The 21,669-nt window shown below is 46.7% G+C and overlaps 1 protein-coding gene across 11 annotated transcripts in view; it reads left to right on the forward strand.

Annotated features, from left to right (window-relative positions):
* Positions 1–21,669, forward strand: part of CSMD2 (CUB and Sushi multiple domains 2) — a 548,097-nt gene that overhangs the window by 359,170 nt on the left and 167,258 nt on the right. For 10 of the 11 annotated variants that reach the window (XM_073317325.1, XM_073317326.1, XM_073317333.1 and 7 more), the window contains 5 exons: positions 171–359; positions 1,440–1,556; positions 10,108–10,323; positions 13,841–14,029; positions 20,639–20,808. In XM_073317325.1, the coding sequence (XP_073173426.1) occupies positions 171–359; positions 1,440–1,556; positions 10,108–10,323; positions 13,841–14,029; positions 20,639–20,808 (881 nt within the window). The remainder of the gene's footprint in view (positions 1–170; positions 360–1,439; positions 1,557–10,107; positions 10,324–13,840; positions 14,030–20,638; positions 20,809–21,669) is intronic. The other variant, XM_073317327.1, reaches the window with a different exon arrangement.

Below are 21,669 nucleotides of genomic sequence, written 5' to 3' on the forward strand. Positions count from 1 at the left end.
AGCCCAGGGATGATGCAGGTCTGGGGAGCAGAATTGGGGCCAGCCCAGGTCTTGTGCACATTTCTCAGATAACATAGGAGTGATTTAAAAGTTCATGATAAAATTCCTCCTCCTCATGCAGCCGCCTTCTGGTTGCTCCCGTTAAATCTCTGATGGTTTCTTTGCTGCAGCTGTGAAGCTCCAGTCAGACCATTGTTTGGACCCTGGGATCCCCGTAAATGGACAGCGACATGGGAACGATTTCTATGTGGGAGCTCTGGTGACATTCAGCTGTGATTCAGGCTACACCCTGAGCGACGGAGAGGCCCTGGAGTGTGAGCCCAACTTCCAGTGGAGCAGGCCTCTGCCCAGCTGTGAGGGTAAGGGTTTTGGAAAAGAACATCTGGAGGAGGGGAACCCAAGAGTGGTGAATTCTCAGAGTCCTGTGTCGGGCTGATGTGAACCACATGGCTGAAGCACACGGCACTACAACCTGGTCTTTATGTCCAGTCAATACGATTAACCCTCTGCAGTGACTGGAATGCCACAGGACCTCGGGTGTCCAGGGCAATGATCGTGATGCTGTGTGTCTCCACTGAAGCTACCACAGTACCAGAGGGGCCCGGAGCAGGGATTGCTGAGTTTTAACAGCACCTGCTCTGTGACTCTGATTTGTGATTTCACAAGCAGAGTTTCCCCTGGGGGGGAGGCATGTTGGTGTTCCCCAAGAATAAATATCCTTCTGAATGTCTGTGGTTTGTTGGAGGGGCTGGTGGGGATGGGTTTTAGGGTGAATTTAGTTTGCATCAGAGGTGTCCAATTTACAGATCTGGACAACAAAGGTCTCTGTTGTAACTTTTCTGTGTAGCAGCAGCAGAACGCTTTCCCCCATACTGCCCCCTGAGTGTGCACCCGGTCTGATCTGGGACAGTTTCTTGGCGGGCAAACAGGTAGTTGAATCCCCATGGCCCATTCAATCCTTGGCCATTGGGCCATTGGCTCTGGCATTCGGTCTCTGGCAATGCCCAGAGTGCAGGTGATGCAAGAAAATGAAGGCACGTATAATGCAATTGGCCACAGTGCAAAGCTATGCATAGGGAATGGGGAGGGTTATTTTCCCTGACCTGTGCAATAATCAAGTGTATGCCCTGATGCAGGAGTTTAAATTAGCCGTAACTATGGGTATTATCACTGGTCATAAAATTAGTCATCCATTGTAGCTAGCATGGGTCCCCTCCTTCAGTGGGTGCCATAGGCTGACTGCTACATGCCACATAGAGAAGTATTTCCTTTGTACGTTCTAAATGTACTTAGTGAGGATTTCATCACATTTTCCCCAAGGGGAAGGGAAGAAGAGCCTTTTCTGTCCTAAATACCCCTGCCTAGTTCTCTCTAGCTCGTCTCCTTTTTCACAGTCACTCCATTGGCTTGTCTGATTTTAGCATGTTTGATTTTTGCAGCTCTTTGTGGAGGTTACATCCGCGGCTCCAGCAGCACCATCTTATCCCCAGGCTTTCCTGATTTCTACCCCAATAACTTGAACTGCACCTGGGTGATAGAAACTTCTCACGGCAAAGGTGAGAAACCTTTAGATTAGGGTGGTTTGGAAAAGAGGCAATGCTGCGGGATAGTGAGGGGACAGCATCCCATGAAAAGATGATGGTTGGCTTGCAGAAAAGACAAGGGCAACCCATAAATAGCCAGTGTGTGTTGGTATCTCTCTCTTTTGTTTCCCGTCAGTCCTCGCAAAAGTGATATGGGAATGACCCCGAGGGTTGGGTAATAAAACCAAGGCTTTCTCAGAAGCACCTTGTCTTTCCTCTGGAATGGGGAGAGGTGGCATAATAACATAGGTAGGTGGACCTAAACCCTCACATTCAAGCTCTGCAAGCTTTGGTGAAGTCCCAATCCATAAGTAAATCTTACCTCTGGTACTGGTCTTCCATATGGCCTGAAGCAGAATGCCATATCTGAACAGATCCTCATTATAGAGGGCCCTGGGTCCAGCTCCTTTTTGCTGAACTGAACTGCTCAGGTCCATCTGTGTAAGGAAGTGAAATCATTCTCAGTGGCCTTGCGGCGCATCCTAGCAGACCCATGTCTACTCAGAAGTGATATCGCCGTTCCACAAGAGACAGCAATGATGTCTGGTGGTCAAAGAAAGGACTGGTAGTCAGGACTCCTGGGTTCCACTGCTAGGTCTGCCACTGAATCATTGCATGACCTTGGGCAAATTAGTCCGATTCTCTGTGCTTCTGCTTCCCAACCTGTCAGTCTAGAGCAAAAAACCAAAGCCACCTTTTGAAAGCATGTCAGGATCCTCGCATGAAAACCACTGCATGCATACAAAGTATTATCGTGGTCCGACTGCTTAATACTCGGTCATTCCATCATGTAGGTTCACTCTTCTGCCTCTCATTGAGCTGGAGGCCAGGAGTCAGGCCCCCCAGATGCCTGGCTTCAGCGTGCAAGGAGCTACTTCCAAGCCTAGGTTTACTTTGTGACAGCGTCTTACTGGAAATCAGATTAGATTTGATACCCAGGCTGCTCTGGCTCACTGGGAAGTTTCTTCCTAAACCAACCTGGATTAAGGGTTGGGGAGGAAGGTTTATATCCCTTATATAACCATGTCCCTCTGTTCATACCAGGTAGCAGCCCGTGAGAGCTAGCATTAGCCAATTTTGCAAGACCCATTTTTATTAAAGCATATAAACGTGTCAGTGAAAAGCACAGGGCATTTCGGGAGCCTTCATGTGGCGTGAAAAGTCTCCCGTTGAGCAATGCCAATCCACTCTTCATTAATCCACTCTGCCCTGGATTCAGCTCTTCTGATGAGAGACGTTGCATTATCCTGTTGCTAAGCTACTGCACAATACAGAGACCTGACACCCTCTCGTAAGAGGTAATGCAGACGGTGGATGTGCTCCCGACCCCCAAAGAAAAGAATATCTCTTGCCCAAGACAAGCTGCATTTTCAAACTGTGGGGCTGTGTCTATACTAATCTTTCTTTTTGTAAATTCTCCGAAAGTGTCCTGCCATTGCTACAGCCGGTTCAGCAATGCACGCAGCAGCCTGAGCTCTTTGGAAAATCTGGCTCACGGTTAAAATTCGCGTACCCCCCCCCCCAGCGCTGTGTCCACAATAGTATCTGACCACAGATGGGAAAATATAAAGTGTAAAAACAGCCTATGAGCCAGAGGGAAGAGAGACTGTGTTACTGTGTATGTGTTGGGTTGTCTTTTTATTCCCCTTTTTCCCTTGCTAGGATCCTTCCTCCAGTGCTAATTGCCAGCAACCTGCTGGAAATAAGTACCAGCGAGCAGTGGAATCTCTTTCCTTGCCCCAGCAGGCTGTCTGCATTCAAAGGCACTTTGCTTGTCAGGGTTTGACTCAGCAGTTTGGGACTCTGCCCCTGTACCTCGCTGAGTCACCCTTCCTGTATTTCTGCAGCACCCTGGATTAGGCATGCAGGGGCCATGCTGCTGTGTTAGTGGGGGAAATCCGGAGAACATGAAACCAAATTAGAGTTGAGTGGGAAAGGAGAAGATACAACAGAGGACATAACCCAATTATAAGAAGTTGGCACCAAGCCGCCTTTTATGTCAGCCAGTCCACTCCCTCATTGTTCCTGGAGTTCAGACAAGCCGCATTTATTTACCGACACAAGGAAAGGGGAGCGTGCCTGAAGTTTTCCTTTTATCTAATGATTTTGTGAATGGCAACAAAATGTAGCCAGAGGCCGGACTGTGATGTGCTGTATATACATTCTGTTTTTATTGAAGCCGTGCACAATTTCGTAATGATCTGTTTTTGCTAGGCTTTACTGCATTAAATTGCAGAATAAGGCATTACACGGAGATCTCCCAGCCCTGTTCAGCAACCTCTCTCTTACCTACAGTAAGAAGCAATGGAGCTGATTGATCCCAGGTGAAAGTAACAGAGATTGAGATGGGATGAATTTGGGTTGGTGGGAAGTGAAGAGGCTTGCAGAAATTGGGGCAAATTCTGCTCCTAGTTATTCCAATGTAGCCTCACTGACTTCAGTACCACCACCCCCTTATTGCAGAATGTTGTCTGTTGTTACATCCTCATCTCTGAACATCTGTTCTCTAACATTGCAGTTGAATTTGGTGCTCATTAAAGGCAGAATGCTAACCGCTCTGGTGTGACCAGCATTGCCAACAGGCATGCGATGAGTTCCCCTTTGCAACACTCACTTATTGACCAATGCCAGCTTAATTTGGACTTGCAGCACCCCATGCTATTCCAGTTTCGGGCTGCTCAGAGCTCTACTGAAGCATCTCCATTCAGAATCGCACCGCGCCTTACTGTTCTAGTCCTGGGCTCACAACACAGCTTTTAAAGCATACCTCAGTCCATACCTCACTCCAGAACTGAGCTTCCTCACAGCTCTGCCAATGCACCCCAGCCCAGACCTGCAGCATCGTCTTGCTGTTCCAGGCTTTGACCCCCCTCATACACAGCTCTGCCAGTGCATTTCAGTCCAGCATCTTCTTCGGTACCAATATTGGGGAGCTGACACAGCTTTCATTGTCCCGTTGTTGGACTGGCAGCACTCGTGGCTGGGAACTGATTGAGTTTCCAGCTGCCGGGTTCTGAATCTGTTCGAGATTGTTGTGCCATCTTGCATGGGGATTGCTCACATTGGAGACACAATAAACTGTACTTGCTGGAGCTTTGCAGTGGTTCTGCTTGGATATTTACTGAGTCTTTCGGGGGGTGGACCAACTTCTGATAAGATGCTGAAGTGAGGGATCTTTTCCTGTGTTCCATAGCGTGTTTGCCATCTCTTTGCAATTGGGCTTCCTAATGCGTGACTGACACTTTGTTGTTATTTCCATGTTGTCTTTCACAAAGCAGCTTGTGTCTGTGAGTGGGAGAGAAGTTTTCTGATGTAGGTTAGGAGGAGTTTAAGGCTGTGTGCACTGATAGCTACAGAGTGGCCAGGTCTTATACATGAGATCAGCCTGATACCCACAGGTCACAAGTCAAAACCGAGACCACATAGCAAATCCGTGGAAAGTTACCTTTCCAGTGACATACAGTCTAGAACAGCTTGCCATTTCTAACAGTGTGAGAGGACATTGTCCCGCCATTCCCACAGCACTGCCAGATTATAAAATGTGTCCCAGTCTGCATGTTATTCTGAATGTTCCTAAATGCACGCTCCCTGCTAAGCCCCATCCTTTAGATCACTGGTGTTCAACCTTTTTTTATTTGCGGACCTCTAAAAAATGTCAAACAGAGGTGGGGGCCTCCTTTGGAAATCTTAGATGTAGTCTGCGGCCCGCCAGGGGTCTGCAGAGCACAGGTTGAAAACCACGGCTTTGGACATTTACTACTCCTTTCTTTATTGTCTTCAGGACTCCTTGTTTGGTTGATGGGGTGCTTCCGTAACCACCATCCACCCTTCCATTCATGAGCTCTTCTTTCCCACACCTCTGCTGCTGATTTAACACTTGCAGTGGCAGCTACTTTCCTCTTGAGATTCTTGCAAGGTTATTAACTTGCTTTCTGTCTCCTTCCTTGAGAGCTGACACGCAAAGCCCACTCTCGCTTTTCTCTTTCGCTCACTTGCTTTTTGTCTTTTGTTTTCTCCTGCTTTTATTCCTCTTTCCTTGGTTTTTTTTTTTCATTCCCTCTGTTTCCTCCTTTTTAAGGCGAAATCCCTTGTTTTGGGGTGAGGAAGGGGTTGTTGAGATCAGTTGTGAAAATCTCAAGCCAGCTCCTGCTCCCGTGGAAGTCAGTTACAAAAGTCCCATGTTTTTTTGTGGGGCATCTCCCCAACTCTTATTGCAACAGGTCAGCTGAGCGCCCGTGTTGGCTGTCTCAGTGGAGAGAAAAGGATTTCACGGTCCAGAGAGACAGAACTGCCATCTGCTCCCTCTAAGCTGCCACTCCTAGCTCAGGGCCATGGCACAGCACCAAGGCAGTTAGCCTTGCCCCGGTTTGTGCCAAACTCCCACAAATGTCCTCTTCAGGAGCCATCAGTCTGGCCTCTCTCACCAGCAATAAACTCTTAATTTCATTGCCAGAATAGTGGCTCTGGCCTCCCTCCTGCTTTGCAAGCACATTTTCCTCTTCCCCTCTCAGTTCTCCACTCTGCACGGTGCCCCCAAGGGCACAACCCTTCCCTTTCTCTCTCTGCACTCCCTGAGATTGGGTTTTTGATTTGCACTGACCCCAATGAAATATTTATAATGGATGATTTTTCAGTGACATATCAATCCCGCCTCCTCTCCTGTGGGGCGGGCTCACTTTCTCTCAGACATTGCCTGGGGCTTACCTAGACTCTCCGTCTTCCTGCTCACATCTGCTGCAATAGCCTTGATCTTCCGATCTTTCGTAGGGGTGTTACTTTCTAGTCTGAACATCAAGGATCTCACCATCTCTGATCACTGGTTCTTTTTCCCCCACACTACATCCTCTTTGAAACTCTCCCTCGCCCCAAGCTAAGTCCAAACTTAACACTTCTGTCATGCCATGAAATTCTATAACCCTTGTTTTATAATGCATCTTCAAACAAATTGCCCTATCTGAGCCTCTTTCATAATCCAGGTTCTACAGTTATTTTACATTGGTGCTAATGCCACCCCCACCTCAAGGGGGGGCGGAACTTGGTGGGGCCAGCGGAGATTGGCGGTGGCCCCAGGTGAATTGGGGAGGGGAGCACTTGCATGCATGCAGGCCTGGCGCCTCCCCCTCCAGAAGCTCTAGCCACTCATTGGTCAGCTGGGGGAGGAAGCGAGCCGATTGGTCCCTCACCCTCCCCTTTCATTAATTTAAACTATAGCCTGGGCCACGTGGAGTGTCTTTTTTGCTCCGTTTCACCAGCCATACATGTGAGCATCAGTGAAAAGTAACAGAGTCTTGGTGTCAAACCGGCACAATTCCCATTGTCTTCATTGTTGTTGGTCCTTCTAAAAGGCTCGCCCTTGCTTCTCCAAGGACATTCAGCATGCTGCCATGATTCCTGAAAGCCAAGGCTGTCCAAGATTGGGAGGGACAGTCTCTATACGAGGGCAGGTTGACTTCCTAAGCCCATCAGGGCTTAAAACCATCAGGAACGCACCCATGTGCCATACAGCCCTTCCCTGATGATGCAGCCTCATTCTCCAGAATCTCAGTTCGCAATTTAAAAAGAAAGAAGTTGGCCTCTAGCTGTGATGGTTGCAAACAAAACTTTTAAAATGTGGCTTGAGTGTGACTGAGGCAGAACTGAGTCTTCAAAGAGACTGGAAAAATAGCTCAGAGAAGAGTGAGCTGCCCCATGCACCTCAGTGAGGGGTTAACTCAGATGCCCAATTATTTTATATATATATATATATATATCGGGGGGAGAGTTGTCACAGATGGATGCAATTTACAAAAGCATGGCATTTGGGAGAGGCCGACACTTAATTTTCCCCCTTCTAGTCAATTAAAATCCAAGCCTAAATTGTCCTGCAGAACTTATGGGCACATTCTTTCCCCCCGAAGGGGAGCCAAGCCCAGGGACCTCAGCAATGCCAAGCAGCAAACACAATCATATTCTAAACATCTTTACAGTGTACTGTCTCATTTGGTGACTCTGATGTGGGGGCAAGACTCATTTTGTGGGTGGAGTCTGGAAGACTACTGCCCCCCTTTTTTCCCCTTTCCCACTCTGGCCCTGATGCCCATTTAATTATTTCTGAGCCGCTGTGTTGAGACTGCCAAATGTTATGCCAGTTGAGGCCAACTGCATTAATGATTTTTTCTGGCGGAGCTGGTCTGAGGAACACCAATTCTTCTGATAGGCCACAGAACAGCTCTCATGCGGTAACTTTTAGTCCTTCTTCCTGCCGTGTTCTGGGTTGAAAATAACAGTTAGCTCTCATAAAGCGCCTTTTCATCTGTGGATCCCAAGCACTTTACAAAGGAGCTCAGAATCATTATCCCCATTTTACAGAAGGGAAAACCGAGTCTTAGAGCAGTGAAGGGTATTGCAACTCAGTGGCAGAGCTAGAAAGGGAACTGAAATGTTCTGACTCTCAGTCAGCTAGACCACTGAACTAGCAGTGACATACTCTGCAGCACAAATACCAATTTCATGAGTCATCTGCTCCCAGATATTTCTGAATTTTTGCTCTGCTTACTGCATGTGAGCAATACACTTGTTTTCTAAAGGAAACAGATGGGTTGTTGTAATGGCTTTTTTTAGGTGCCCAAAGGCACTAATTTACATTACTGACTAATGGGCTGTAAAATTTTAGTTTAAAAAGAGTTTAATTTTTAAGATACTTAAGTCTGAAAAAAGGATTTTTTTGTTTTTAATCTCATAACTTCTGAGTGACCAAAATGATTTCTTTTCCCCCTCATTTGGTAAAAAGAAATTGGCTTTCAGGCTGACACATTTTGTGCTGCAGTAAATTTCAGACCAGAGCAAAGGTGTGGTCAGAATTGCAAATTCTGTTGAATGAGTCTGTAGTCAGCCCTGTGGCTTTAGTTATAGAGCTGTTAACAGGTTCTGTTCTGTTAACAGTAGAGGCTATGGCCTTGTCTACCCTGGCACTTTACAGCGCTGCAACTTTCTCACTCAGCTGTGTGAAAAAACACTCCCCTGAGCGCTGCAAGTTTCTGCGCTGTGAAGTGCCAGGGTAGACAGGGCACGGCTACTCCCCTCGTGTGATCCCCTCGTGTGATCTAGATGGACCTTTGGCCTGACCCAGTTTGGCTGCTCTTATGTTCTTAATATCCAGAGCGATAGTACTGAATGCCAACAGACAGTTTGGAAGGGATGTTAAGTCTCATGCTTCGGGGCTTTACCCAATCTTGAACGGTTAGAAATCAGGACGAGACCTAACGTGGGAACCAGATTATCCCGCATCTGCTACTGTGTGGAGTTCTTGCACCTTCCTTTGACACATCTGGTGCTGGCCGCTGTCAGAGACAGAACTAGATGGACATCAGACCTGATCCAGTCTGGCAATTGATACATTGGCAATTAGGGTTTTTTAATGAAATACCTTTGTTGTGCCACTGGGCGCTACTTGTGTCACTAAAGGGGTTACAGTTCAACTGTAACTGATTAGAATCCAGATTGGGATATTCTTATACTTAATCCACCAGCAGCCCCACTGATTTCAGTGTATGGCTAGTGTAAAGCAGAAGTCAACATGAGGTCAGATATCACAGTCTGGTCCTTAAAGTTTGGAGTGTGCATTGAGCTCTTCGGATGAAAGAAGCTGTACAAAAGCCAAAGGGGTTTATTTGTTGCTTGATGTTTCTTTAGTCCGTTAACGTCATCGGATGGTTGATGTGACAAGTGCTGAAGTCTAGGAGCCCGCCTTTCCTGTCTCTACAAAAGCTGCTGCTGCCATTTCTAATTGTGTTTGAATTCCAGACAGCTGCAGGCCTCCTTGGAAATTAGAAATAGTAGCTGTTTTTGCGAGTGTGTAGGTTTGAGGGAGATGTTAAAAAATCCATTGCTGACTCTAAATACTTAACAAATGTGGCCGGGTCAAACCCTTCCAGCTTCATTGTTCAAACTATGGAAACCTAGATTTTTAGGGGGGAAGAGGGGAGAGCTTTTCTTTCTCTGGCTGGCTTTAGTAGTTGTTGGTTCGGTTTTAATTTCTCTTTTGGCCGTACGCTGTCAGGATGAGAGTGCAGAATCTTTCTTGCTCATAGGAATTGCAATACCAGATAAGACCAGGGTCTATCTAATTCAGTATCCTGTCACTCACAGGGACTAATACCACAACTTCAGAGAAAGGTGCAGGGATTTGGCATAACCTCCCCCCAGGGAAAGCATCTTCCTGACCCCTATTAGTTTTTCCGTCTTGCTCTGCAGCGTGGGGCCTGGGATCACCCGCTGTGATCATCTGGGTATATTTCACCTCATCAGTTCACTGCTGTTGCAGGAGCCTTAGGCATTGGTGGCACCTAGGTCTCTCCTGTTCTCTGCCTGTTTCTGTCCTCTCTAAAGTAAATGCTCCCAGTCTTTTCAGTCTCCTTTTTCTTTTTTTGGGAGGCGGGTGTTGAACTGCTGTTTTGGGGAGCGGGAAGGTTAACAGGCTGCACTGAGTGTTTGGGCACTGTAGAAACACCTGTTGAGCTGGGCGCCTCTCTTCTCTTCCCCACAGGTGTGTTCTTCACCTTTCACACCTTTCATCTGGAGAGCGGCCATGACTACCTGCTCATCACCGAAAATGGCAGCTTCACCCAGCCGCTGAAACAGTTTACCGGGTCCCGCCTGCCTCCCCCCATCAGCGCCGGGCTCTTTGGGAACTTCTCCGCTCAGATCCGTTTCATCTCGGACTTCTCCATGTCCTACGAGGGATTCAACATCACCTTCTCGGGTAAGAGCAAAGACTGATTCTTGTCACGAATTGAGGGCTGGTGGGAAGGGCCAGGTTGTGTGCCTTGGAGATCAATCCTCTGCCTAGCCACATTCACGCCACTGATGCACCTAAGCCCTGAAATGAAGTGGTTCGAGGACTTCTACAGGATCCCTCTCCGCATGGTCGTTCAGTCCTGGCTGCTGTACAATTTGCAATCAGGGTGACCTGAGCCAAGATCAAACTAATGACCAAGTAGAAAAGGCCCATTCCCCTGAGCCATCTGATGATGATGATGATGATGATTAATTTTATTTGTATTACTGTAGCTCCTAGGATCCCTAGACAGGGACCAGTATCCATCCATCCAGTCTTCATTTTAAATCAGGAATTTTAAGGGATATTTTGCTTTTTAAAATTTTATTCCATGTCTTCTGATCCATGCAAGTACAACATTAATAAAAATGTACCTGTGTAATTATATTTCTTCATTCTTGCATAGCATCAGCCAGTGGACTAAATCTGCTGAAATTAAATCCCTCTGCACTGGCATTTATCATCCCCTCCCAACTGGCTTTTTGTTTTCTCCTCTGTTCCTGGGAACCCAGTTTCCTCTCTCTCGTTTCCTGTGGGTTTGCCATCCCTCCTTGCTCCAGATACCTCCATTCCCTGCACAGCATTTCCATTCTCAGCCCAGGAAGCTGTGGCAGATGGGATGCCTTAGAAAGAGACTCCAAGCAATCTGGACTCTTTGGGGAAAGGAGCTTAGCTGGTCACTCCTGTCGCCCGGCTGGTCTCCTTGTACATTGGTCCAGTGCCCTGCTCCTATGCCAAGGGCACTTCATCAAGCAGCTCATCCAGTGACCCAGCCTCTGCAGCTGGCTCTGGTTGATCTTAGAGAGAATACATGCTTTGCAAAGCCTCAGCCTTTAGACTAGCCTGATGGCATTGCTGGGAAGCTGGAACAGTACATGCTTGCTGGGCTTCCTTTGCTCACGATGCTGTAATAAAAGAGTTGCTGGTAGAAGCCGGCACCCTGGAGCCTAGGAGGGCATTCAGGAATGTAGAGCTCTGAAACTGCTTGGGCCTGATGCTGGGCACCTCAACTTCTATTCATCTCAGTGGAGCTTGCGGGTTTCTAAGCGCTTTGCATTATTAATTATTTGTATCACAGTAGCATCTATGGACTCCAACCAAGACTGGGGTCCCATTGTGCTAGGCTGTGTATAAACACATGTAAGAGGGAGCCCCTACCCAAAAGAGCTTACAATCCGTACAAGAGGGACACAAGACAGGAAGTGAAACTGAGGCACAGAAAGGGAACGTGTCTTGCATCAGGTGACACAGTAGATCAGTGACAGAACCAAGGTCTCATGAGTCCAAGTTCAGTCCCCTACCCACCGGACCATGCCACCTTCCTCACAGGTTCAGACCCCATGTAATTGTACAATAGACTGGTTTCCCTAAGACCAAATTTCACATATATAAACATCTCTTCTGCCCGCAAAATATACATGGTGCAGCTAGATAAAGACCTAAGCAAATGCATATTTGCATATGCAGAACAGGTGAGTGCTCATGCAAATGGTCACTTGACTTGTGTAAGCTCCCTTTACAGTGTGTTAGGTGGCTGTTTTGCACTCACCAATCTGAACATGTGCCCATGATGTCTGGCGTGTTTGCCCAGATGGCACTGCCTTTTGAAAATACAGTCGGTGCTGTCTGGCTCTTCAGGATGCTCATGCATTATGGCAGGTTTCAGAGGAGCAGCCCTGTTAGTCTGTATCCACAAAAAGAAAAGGAGGACTTGTGGCACCTTAGAGACTAACCAATTTATTTGAGCATGAGCTTTCGTGAGCTACAGCTCACTTCATCGGATGCATCCAGTCCAATGAAGTGAGCTGTAGCGCACAAAAGCTTCTGCTCAAATAAATTGGTTCGTCTCTAAGGTGCCATGCATTATGGTAGACTCTGTATAGAACAAAATCACTGGGGCTAAAAGTGACAAAAATTGTGGTTGTAATGCCTGATGCTGTGCTTGCATTTAGGTCTCTAGGCATAGATAGCTAGTGTGCCCGCATGAGCTGCTAGGGATGGGTTAGGAAACGAAGCATTGATTTTAAATACCTGTGTTAGGGCTTCTGAAACCAGGAGTTCAAGCCTGATCAGCTTAAATCCCCGCAGCAAACAGAGCTAGTCAAAAAAGTTTTCATCCACACTTTGATAAAAAATGGCTTTTGACCAAACAGAAATTTGCACAAGAATATGTCCCTTTCTATTGATATTTTTCAGGGGTTTTGTCAAAATTGCTTGTTTTCTGTTTATGTCAGCTAAAAATGGGACTCCACTATGTTTTTTTTAATTTTTGGTTGCCATAAACGAAATAACTTTTGGTTTTGGGGGTTTTTCTTTTTTAGCAAAACCCTGAACAATTCGTTGAAAAATGTTTGTCTTCGGAAGGTTTTGCGGCGAATGAAATATATTTTCCAACCTGCTTTAACAGCAAATGCCCTTCCGGTTAGCAGTGTAGCCATTCTCCCACGGTCCCTTAGCAGGATGTTGTGTCCCACTCACTCTGTGGATTAGCAATTCAGAAGCAGCAGAAATCCCAGTCCCATGAATCCAGCCTCATTCCATTAAAGCAAATAAAGTGAATATCAAGCAACTTACTGTACGTGAGTCTTTTTGGATGACACTTTTAAAAGCTAGCTCTAAATGGAGCAGACGGGAAGTGAAAAATTTCCATGGCATTTTACAGAAGTGGCAGTTTTGCCCTTGGTTTCCTTGGCTCAAATTCCTCACATCCCGTTCTGCAAGGTGCAGCAGTCAGTTGGCTTCTGGATTCCACTCCAGAGGTGGGTGCATTTCAGTGGTTTCTGCAGTCATCATTTCAGGATAAAAGGTGTGACAGTAATGTAGGGTATGGGCTGTCTCAAAGGCTGACTGAATAGAGCAGGTCTGAGAGAGAGCAATGAAGACTTGAATACAACACGGGGTGCTAAGGGCTCTTGGGAACAAGAGAAGATGGGAGAGAACCACTGGGTTGACTTCCCATGTCATTGACACCTGTCCAACGGGAGAAGAAAATGTCTCCATTCTGACTTGGTACCATTGGCATTGCTGTTCACTCACAGTAATCTGGTGTCAATGATGGAGAATGTGGTCCAGTGTCGGGTTAAATCTAGAGCCCTGTTGACTGCTCCCCTAGGATGGAACTCACCCCTGTTTTGAGGAACTTGCGCTGGCCTGGTGCCGGCCCCTTTGCCCCGGCATGAATTACACCCAGCTGCAATCAAAACACTGAGCACTATTGTTTAGGGTGACCAGATGTCCCTATTTTATAGGGACAGTTCCGATTTGTGGGTCTCTTTCTTATATAGGCTCCTGTTACCCCCCACGCCCTGTCCCGATTTTTCACATTTGCTGTCTGGTCACCCGACTATTGTCATCAGTGCATTGTTTCTGTAGCTCCTTGCGGGCGGGGTGGGGAGCCTGATGAATCAGCCCCCTAATGCAACATCCTCATACCCCTCCTTAGAGTACGACCTGGAGCCCTGCGACGAGCCGGAGGTCCCGGCCTACAGCATCCGGAAGGGCCTGCAGTTCGGCGTGGGGGACGTGCTGACCTTCTCTTGCTTCCCCGGGTACCGGCTGGAGGGCGTGTCACGCATCACTTGCCTGGGGGGTAGACGGCGTGTGTGGAGTTCGCCTCTGCCAAGGTGTGTTGGTAGGTGGTCATGTGCTTTCATTTTGCTTGGTCGATGTATTCTATCGTAATGTGAAACGGGCAGGGGCATGCGCCGGCAGCGTGCGGCCTCCCCCCACCCCGGGGCCGCGTCTTTGTGCTTGCTGCGTGGGCGGGGAGGGAGAGGGAACAAGCGGCGGCTCTGGAGATGGTCCACGGAGAGGCAAGTAAATCGTAGGGTGTGGGAGGGCCCTGCATCCCTGATGAAAAGTCTCGTGAAGATGGCTAGAAAATGATACCCTTCCCGCTGCATCCTCGAGAAAGGAAACATGCAGCACGGGGGACTTCAGAGGAGACGTCCACAAGAGAGCGGACTAGGAGTTCATACAGAGACTGTCTCCTGGAAACCACTGCCCCTCCTATGTCCCCACCCTGCCCTCCCATTGCCTCGCCCCCCGTTGCCCCACCCCCAACCTCCTCCCATGGCCCAGTCCCCACCTCATCCTCCCATTGCCCCCTGCCCTCCCCTCCCTTTGCCCAGCACCCCCCACCTCTTCTTTCCATTGACCCCTCCTTTGCCACTCATTGACCAGCCTCCTCCTCCTCCTCCTCCCTCTCCCATTGGCCCCTGCCCTCCCTTCCCATTGGCCATTGCATATCATCTCTGGGGTCCTACAGCAATTATTTACATAGAGGAGTGATCCTAAGGCAGTATTTAATGTACATTTTTTAGTTTCTTGTAACGCAATCTGGCAGTTAGAAATAAACAGCCAGCACCATGTTATCAGCCAGCTCCCTGCAGACCATGAGCAAGTCCTCTGCCGACAACCAGTGGGCTAGAGCATGCAGTTTGAGAGCCCTCTGCTTTAGAGAGAATCCCTGATCCATTTATCCTGCCACTTCCAGTCTAGCAAATCCTGCCATTTCAAGTCTGTCTATAAATGTGAGTAACCTGTTGTGGCCAAGGCAAAGAGGGCACCCCACTGAGAGCAAGGCTGTCTCTGCAGTCTGCAGCGCGTTGCCTGTGAGTCCTGTCATGCTGAATCCATTTCCTAGCACTGACAAGTAATGTCTTGGTCACAAGGTCACATCATTCTGCCATGTCAAGCAGCCATTCCAGGGCACACTTAATAATCAGGTTACAGGGAAAGCTAATCAGGGAAATGGAAATAGAAAGGAGTCATAATACTGCTTTACATTCGATCCACAGACATCAGCACTAAGCCAACATAATGGCTTCCACTTACCCAGTTCCCCTGGTTTTAAATTAACATGTTGGTTTTATAATAATGGATCAAATTTATTGTCTCATGGTTTGCAGGAAACTCTGGTGTTTGAGTGACTAGTTCCATGATGCTGCTGATCAGATTCTCAACTCTGTGTGTTAGCCTTGTGTAAAAGAATATAGTCAGGAATTTTATGCCTGATCTTCCACCACCTGCTACTGCTTTACGTGCTTGCAGAGTGCATGCCACAGCCTTTTCCTGTCAAGAAATAAGCACTGAAACACTTTATGTGAGAGAGACTAGGGTCAGCAGGTACAAATGAGCAAATATCTCCAGACATTCCCCATTGATATTTGCTTGAATGATATAACACGGTTCCTTTGGCTATGCTTCCACCACCTCTTTAAAAGAGGAGCAAGCACCATGGAGAACCAGCCCTCTACACTGTGATCAAGTGCTTCCCAGGCTATGGTTAAGGGAAATAGGATGGACAGATAGGAGCCCAGCAGAACTGACCAACCCTCTCACTGAAAACTGGGGCTGCCCAAGAGGACTCACTGTCCTATGGCAAATGCATAAAACCTAGTAGTTCTTTGGCTCTCTGAGCTCTTATAGAATCATGGGACTGGAAGGCTAGTCCAGTCCCCTGTACTCATGGCAGGACTAAGTATTGTCTAGATCATCCCTGACAGGTGTTTGTCTAACCTGCTCTTGAAAATCTCCAACGACGGAGGTTCCACAACCTCCCTGGGCAATTTATTCCAGAGCTAAACCATCCTGACAGTTAGAAAGAACGAGGAGTACTTGTGGCACCTTAGAGACTAACAAATTTATTTGAGCATAAGCTTTCGTGGGCTGAAGCCCACTTCATTAGATCACGGCTACCACTCTGAAACCTGACAGTTAGGAAGTTTTCCCTAATGTCCAACCTAAACTTCCCTGGCTGCAATTTAAGCCCATTGCTTCTGGTCCTGTCCTCAGAGGTTAAGAAGAAGAATTACTCCCTTTCCCTTGTAACAACCTTGTATGTACTTGAAAATTGTTAGCCTGTCCCCTCTCAATCTTCTTATCCCTCGTTAGTGTTACTAGCACCCTCTAAGAGCTGGTGAGGGAAGGAACAGGACACTGCTCTAGTCACATGTCCATGTAGACTTCATCCTGAGTTGTTCAGGAGGCTCTGTGGTTTCTGTAACTGTCTCAGGATGCCCTTGGGGCCTTCACTGCTCAGGGAAGATCATGTTAGCCTTGCCCAGCTTTCTCCTTTACAGGGGAAGGGTTTGGTACACACATTGCCTTGAACAAATGCTGCCTTATTCAACCTGTATTTGGTCCTCTCTTCTGCACGGACATGAGCTTTACATCAATCTGTTCTCAGTGTTATCTACCTGCTCTTATGCTGTTGGCTCCCTTAGGAGCCTGCTTGTGCCTTGCTAGCTTTGGAGGAACATGCTGAAAATGGATCACCATGAGTGATGCAAAAGAGACCTGGCGGTTCTTAGACACAAATAAAGCAAAGCGAGTGGCCACTTAGAACAACACTCTTGTGTAGGCCCCATTTTCCTTGGAGGCTCTGTCTTATCTCGCTCTCTGGTAGTAGGTTTGGAGGGGAGGAAAAATCAAGCCCCTGCCAGAACTTCATCCCCCCACCCTGAGTAGCAGGGTCAAAAAGGGAAGGCAGCACCTTGCTTGATTTACCGCCCTCACTGGGAACTTCGTACCTCATGAACCATAAGGCCGGCCAAGTAACAGAGTAGCTTCAGTGATCAGAAGAGGTGGGGAGCACAGAAGGTGGTGCCCTTGTGAAGGTACAGACTTAACCCGCAGGGTAAAGATACCTAGCAAGCGTGCAGGTGTCTGAATCAATATTTGCCTGATCAATTCCGCCTGAGAGTCTTTGGTGAATTCCTTGTGACATAACTGAAGATACTGCGGCGGGGGAGATGCTTTGTTCTAGGGTGAACGCCAGCCTGGATGGTTGTTAATGCTTTGAAATGTATTCAAAGGTGCTGTGTGGGGGGGGGGGAGGGAACCTAGCTTCTTAATGGTATCTGATGCACAGAATCTTGAAACCATCACATTTCCAGGCTCTTAAATTGCTTTGCACAATAGATTGCATGTGTAAATGAAAGGTTCTTTTTAGTTCTGGAGGGAGAAAAGTAACTTTGAAAGCCATGTGCATTAGATTACAACAAAAGCCGATGTGATTTCACTGCAGCCTGCTAAGGCCAATTCTTTGCCCTGGTGAGTCTTCACAGCAGCCTGCTTGATGCAGTGCTGAAACAGCTGCTGGTGTGGCAAAGAGTAGGTAGGGATCAAGGAGCTAATAATAATATTCTGGGTATTGTGTAGTGACAGGGTCTCTAAGGAAAGGGCTGTGGTTGATGGTGAGAGCACAGGACTAGCTCTGGGTGGGAAATGGTTTTCTCGGATTGTGAGAAGGTTTGAGATTTAAAATGTTTTTCCTGTTCTGAATTGGACTGAAAAGTCAAAATCTCAACATTTTTCACCAACCGACAGACTGCTATTCTTTTTTTTTTAATTGGGTCAGTCAAAATGTTTCATTTCAGCAGTTTCAAAATGTTTGCTCTTGCTTTTCACCTTTTAAAAAATATTTTTTACTTTTCTCTTAGTGCAAGTTAACAAACAAATTGAAACAAAAAGTCATTTCAAGCCCAAAAATGATTTTTTTTGTTTAGAAAAAGTCAACCGGGATGTTTTGACAATTTCAAAACGTTGTTTAAATTTTCGAATTGGGAGACTCATCAAAACTGACCCTTTCCCACAAATCGTTTCAATTTTCATAAATCAGCATTTGCAAGGAAAATTTCGGACCTGCTCTACACAGGACTAGAAATTGGGACTCCCAGGTTCTATATCTACCTCCTCCTCCACTGGTTCACTATTAGACAGGCCACTTACAGCTTGATTTTCAGAGGCACTGAATGCTCATGGCTTCCTTTGGAAATCCTATGCACCACTACAGACTAGGGACCGAATGGCTAGGCAGCAGTTCTGCAAAAAAGGACCTATGGGTTACAGTGGACGAGAAGCTGGATATGAGTCAACAGTGTGCCCTTGTTGCCAAGAAGGCCAATGGCATTTTGGGATGTATAAGTAGGGGCATAGCGAGCAGATCGAGGGACGTGATCTTTCCCCTCTATTCGACATTGGTGAGGCCTCATCTGGAGTTCTGTGTCCAGTTTTGGGCCCCACACTACAAGAAGGATGTGCAAAAATTGGAAAACGTCCAGAGGAGGGCAACAAAAATTATTAGGGGACTGGAACACATGAGTTATGAGGAGAGGCTGAGGGAACTGGGATTGTTTAGTCTGCAGAAGAGAAGAATGAGGGGGGATTTGATAGCTGCTTTCAACTACCTGAAAGGGGGATCCAAAGAGGATGGATCTAGACTGTTCTCAGTGGTAGCAGATGACAGAACGAGGAGTAATGGTCTCAAGTTGCAGTGGGGGAGGTTTAGGTTGGATATTAGGAAAAACTTTTTCACTAGGAGGGTGGTGAAACACTGGAATGTGTTACCTAGGGAGGTGGTGGAATCTCCTTCTTAGAAGTTTTTAAGGTCAGGCTTGACAAAGCCCTGGCTGGGATGCTTTAGTTGGGGATTGGCCCTGCTTTGAGCAGGGGGTGGGACTAGGTGACCTCCCGAGGTCCCTTCCAACCCTGATCGTCTGTGATTCTGTGAGTCAGTAGAAGCTGTGATTGTTCAGGACCCAAGAAAATCAGGTTTATTAATTCCTCTGTGCCTTATTTTCTCAAGTGCTTTTGTTGTGTTATTTTCCAGTAACACGCAGGGCCCCCAACCAAGATCAAAGCCTTGTTGTGCCGTGCGCTGTGCAGACACTTAATACGAGACACACCTTGCCTAGAAAGGCTTACGATCTAAATAGACAAGACAGCCAAAAGAAATATTCTCATCCCCACCTTACAGATGGGGAGTTGAGACCCAGAGAAATTAAGAGATTTGCCCAGGGTCACACTAGGAGTTAAACCCACTTCTTCTGAGTCCCAATCCAGTGCCTTAATGCCAAGGCCATTCTTCCTCTAGAAAGTAGCTTGCTTCGAAAATTTTGAGCCGTTCAGACACTGTGGAATCCAACCTTTGGCTTGAACTCAAATGCTACAGGGTTCATGTTTGTCTTAGGAGACAGTGTAGACAAAGGATCCAAGTAGATGGGGTAGGGGAGAAAACCCAGTGGAAACATGGACTGTGACAAAAGGAGCAAAGAGAAATTCTAATGACAAAATAAATATAGTTTATAGCCTGTCTATTGGTCTGTCCGTCAGGGCCAGCTGAGCATTTTTGCAATTCTCTCCCTAATAAAGAGTGCTGGATTCTGTTCAGCTACAGAAAACGGGGTGGGGTTCAAGTGACTCACCTTTGAAAAATCTCTGGGCTTAAATTTTGGGAGGAACCAAAGGTGCATGAACTTAGACTAGTTTGGGAAACAAAAAATGAATATGAGGGAGGGGGAAAACCTTCATACTGTATCTCCACAAGCGTCTCCCATTCCTTGTTGAAATTACGAGAGCTGGCAGCTGCAAGGTGGGAGAAAGAAGTGCTGGGTCAGTAAGTAAATAGGAGGTTTTGAAATAATGTCAAATAGTGTATCCCCCATCTGCTATTGTATCGCTAGAGCTAAGGGCATGATTAACAATGAACAGTGTCTCCAATTTTGCCTGTTCTTTTGTCTTCAACTTTATTCTCGGGAAGATTGTGAAATTCACTGATTTAGTTACTATTTGAAATTATTCGTGAATTTCGCCTCAGCATATTTCCCTGAGCAACTAGCCTTTACCGTTGTAACAGTCTGTTACCAATATTCAAGGGCTGAACTAGGAGATAGTCTCTGCGTGGGTTAGTTAAATAAAGGGGTCTGGTTTGGGGTTTTTTGTGTTGGGTGACTTGTAGAAGCACACAGGCAAATGGTTGAAGAGCACAGTGCAACATGCACTTCAAAACCTTCTTTCAGGCCCTAATTCAGGAAAGCATTTAAACATGTGCTTAACTCCCATTGATTTCACACTTAGGCAGGTGCATAGGTGCTTTCCTGAATCGGGGCCTCAGTAAGTAATGGTACATCCAAGCTTAAACTGTGATATTTTTTAATTTTTGCAAATACCTGTGCTAGTAAAGCTCTTCACAGTCCATACACCATCATATTAGGATTAATTTTTTAATCTGAATATTTGCAGAATTTTCTCAACACTATTCGCTCAGCCCTGCTCGTTGCTGAAATGCCAGCTGCACTTGAAGAGAGAGCACAAGGCAATGTGGATTTGGGGTGTGTGTAAGGGACCAAGTGCCCTATACACAAACATGCAGGGATTCAGATATTATTGTATGCATGTACCATATTGCGAGTATTTCCATATGGTTATTAAAATGTTTCTTTGCGTCTTCCCACAGCTGAATGTGGCTCATCTGTAACCGGGACTCAAGGGGTTCTGTTGTCCCCCAACTATCCAATAAACTACAGTAACAACCATGAATGCATCTACTCCATCCAGACCCAGCCAGGAAAGGGAATCCAGCTGAAAGCCAGAACTTTTGAACTGGAGTCAGGGGATCTTCTCAAGGTAATGCCTCTCTCTCCTCTGTTGGAAAGTAACACTTGGGAGAATTTATGGAGACACTTTTATGTAAATGATGTAGTGTGCTGTTTAGATTGATAAAAGGTAATGGAAATATCCTGCACAGACTAGCTAGGAGGCTGGGTATTTTTTCCTATAAAAAAAAGAAAAATATTTTGTATCTTAAGGTAGATGGATAGAGATGGGGCTCTAATCTGGCAGCTTCAGACACCCCACAGAGCAGCAAACACTGCACAATGTGCAGAAATATTTAGAAACATCCATTAATAGAGGGAAAAATGACTCCGTTTCAGAGATTTTCTGGAACGCGGGGTGGGGTCACTCCCTGAAGCCAAACTTCCATTCTTAGCCACATCGTTGTAAAGCAGCAAGTACGAGCCTGGAGCATGCGTGAGGTTCTTTGTATGATTTTTGTGTGTCAAGGCTGATTTGCCAAAAAAAAAAAAAAAAAAAATCATTTAAATGCAAAATGCCAGACCCGAGCTCTTCAGCAGTGCAGCGCCCAGTGTTATTTTCATCTGCATTTAGAAGTTTCAGGACTCGTATGGAGGGAGACAAATCTAGGCCGCATTATATTAACCACAAAGAACTGCCTTTTGTAGGGAACATTGTTGCAAGCTCCTTGCTACTGTGCTAAGCCATCTCCCAGGAAAACATCTGTCCTTATTTGAGTGTTGTATTTATTCGGTGCGAGGTGAGCAGAATCCCCCAACATGCTATTCATAGAGTCACTGGAAAGAGAGAGATTTCCTATTTGCGCAAAGCAGGATTCGGTTGTTGGAATGTTGGCCTACCCTAACGTGTTCTGACATCAGCTCCCTGCCGACTAGCGCTTGTATGCTGGAA

Source organism: Lepidochelys kempii, chromosome 19, assembly GCF_965140265.1.
Source record: "Lepidochelys kempii isolate rLepKem1 chromosome 19, rLepKem1.hap2, whole genome shotgun sequence".
Classification (NCBI taxonomy): domain Eukaryota; kingdom Metazoa; phylum Chordata; order Testudines; family Cheloniidae; genus Lepidochelys; species Lepidochelys kempii.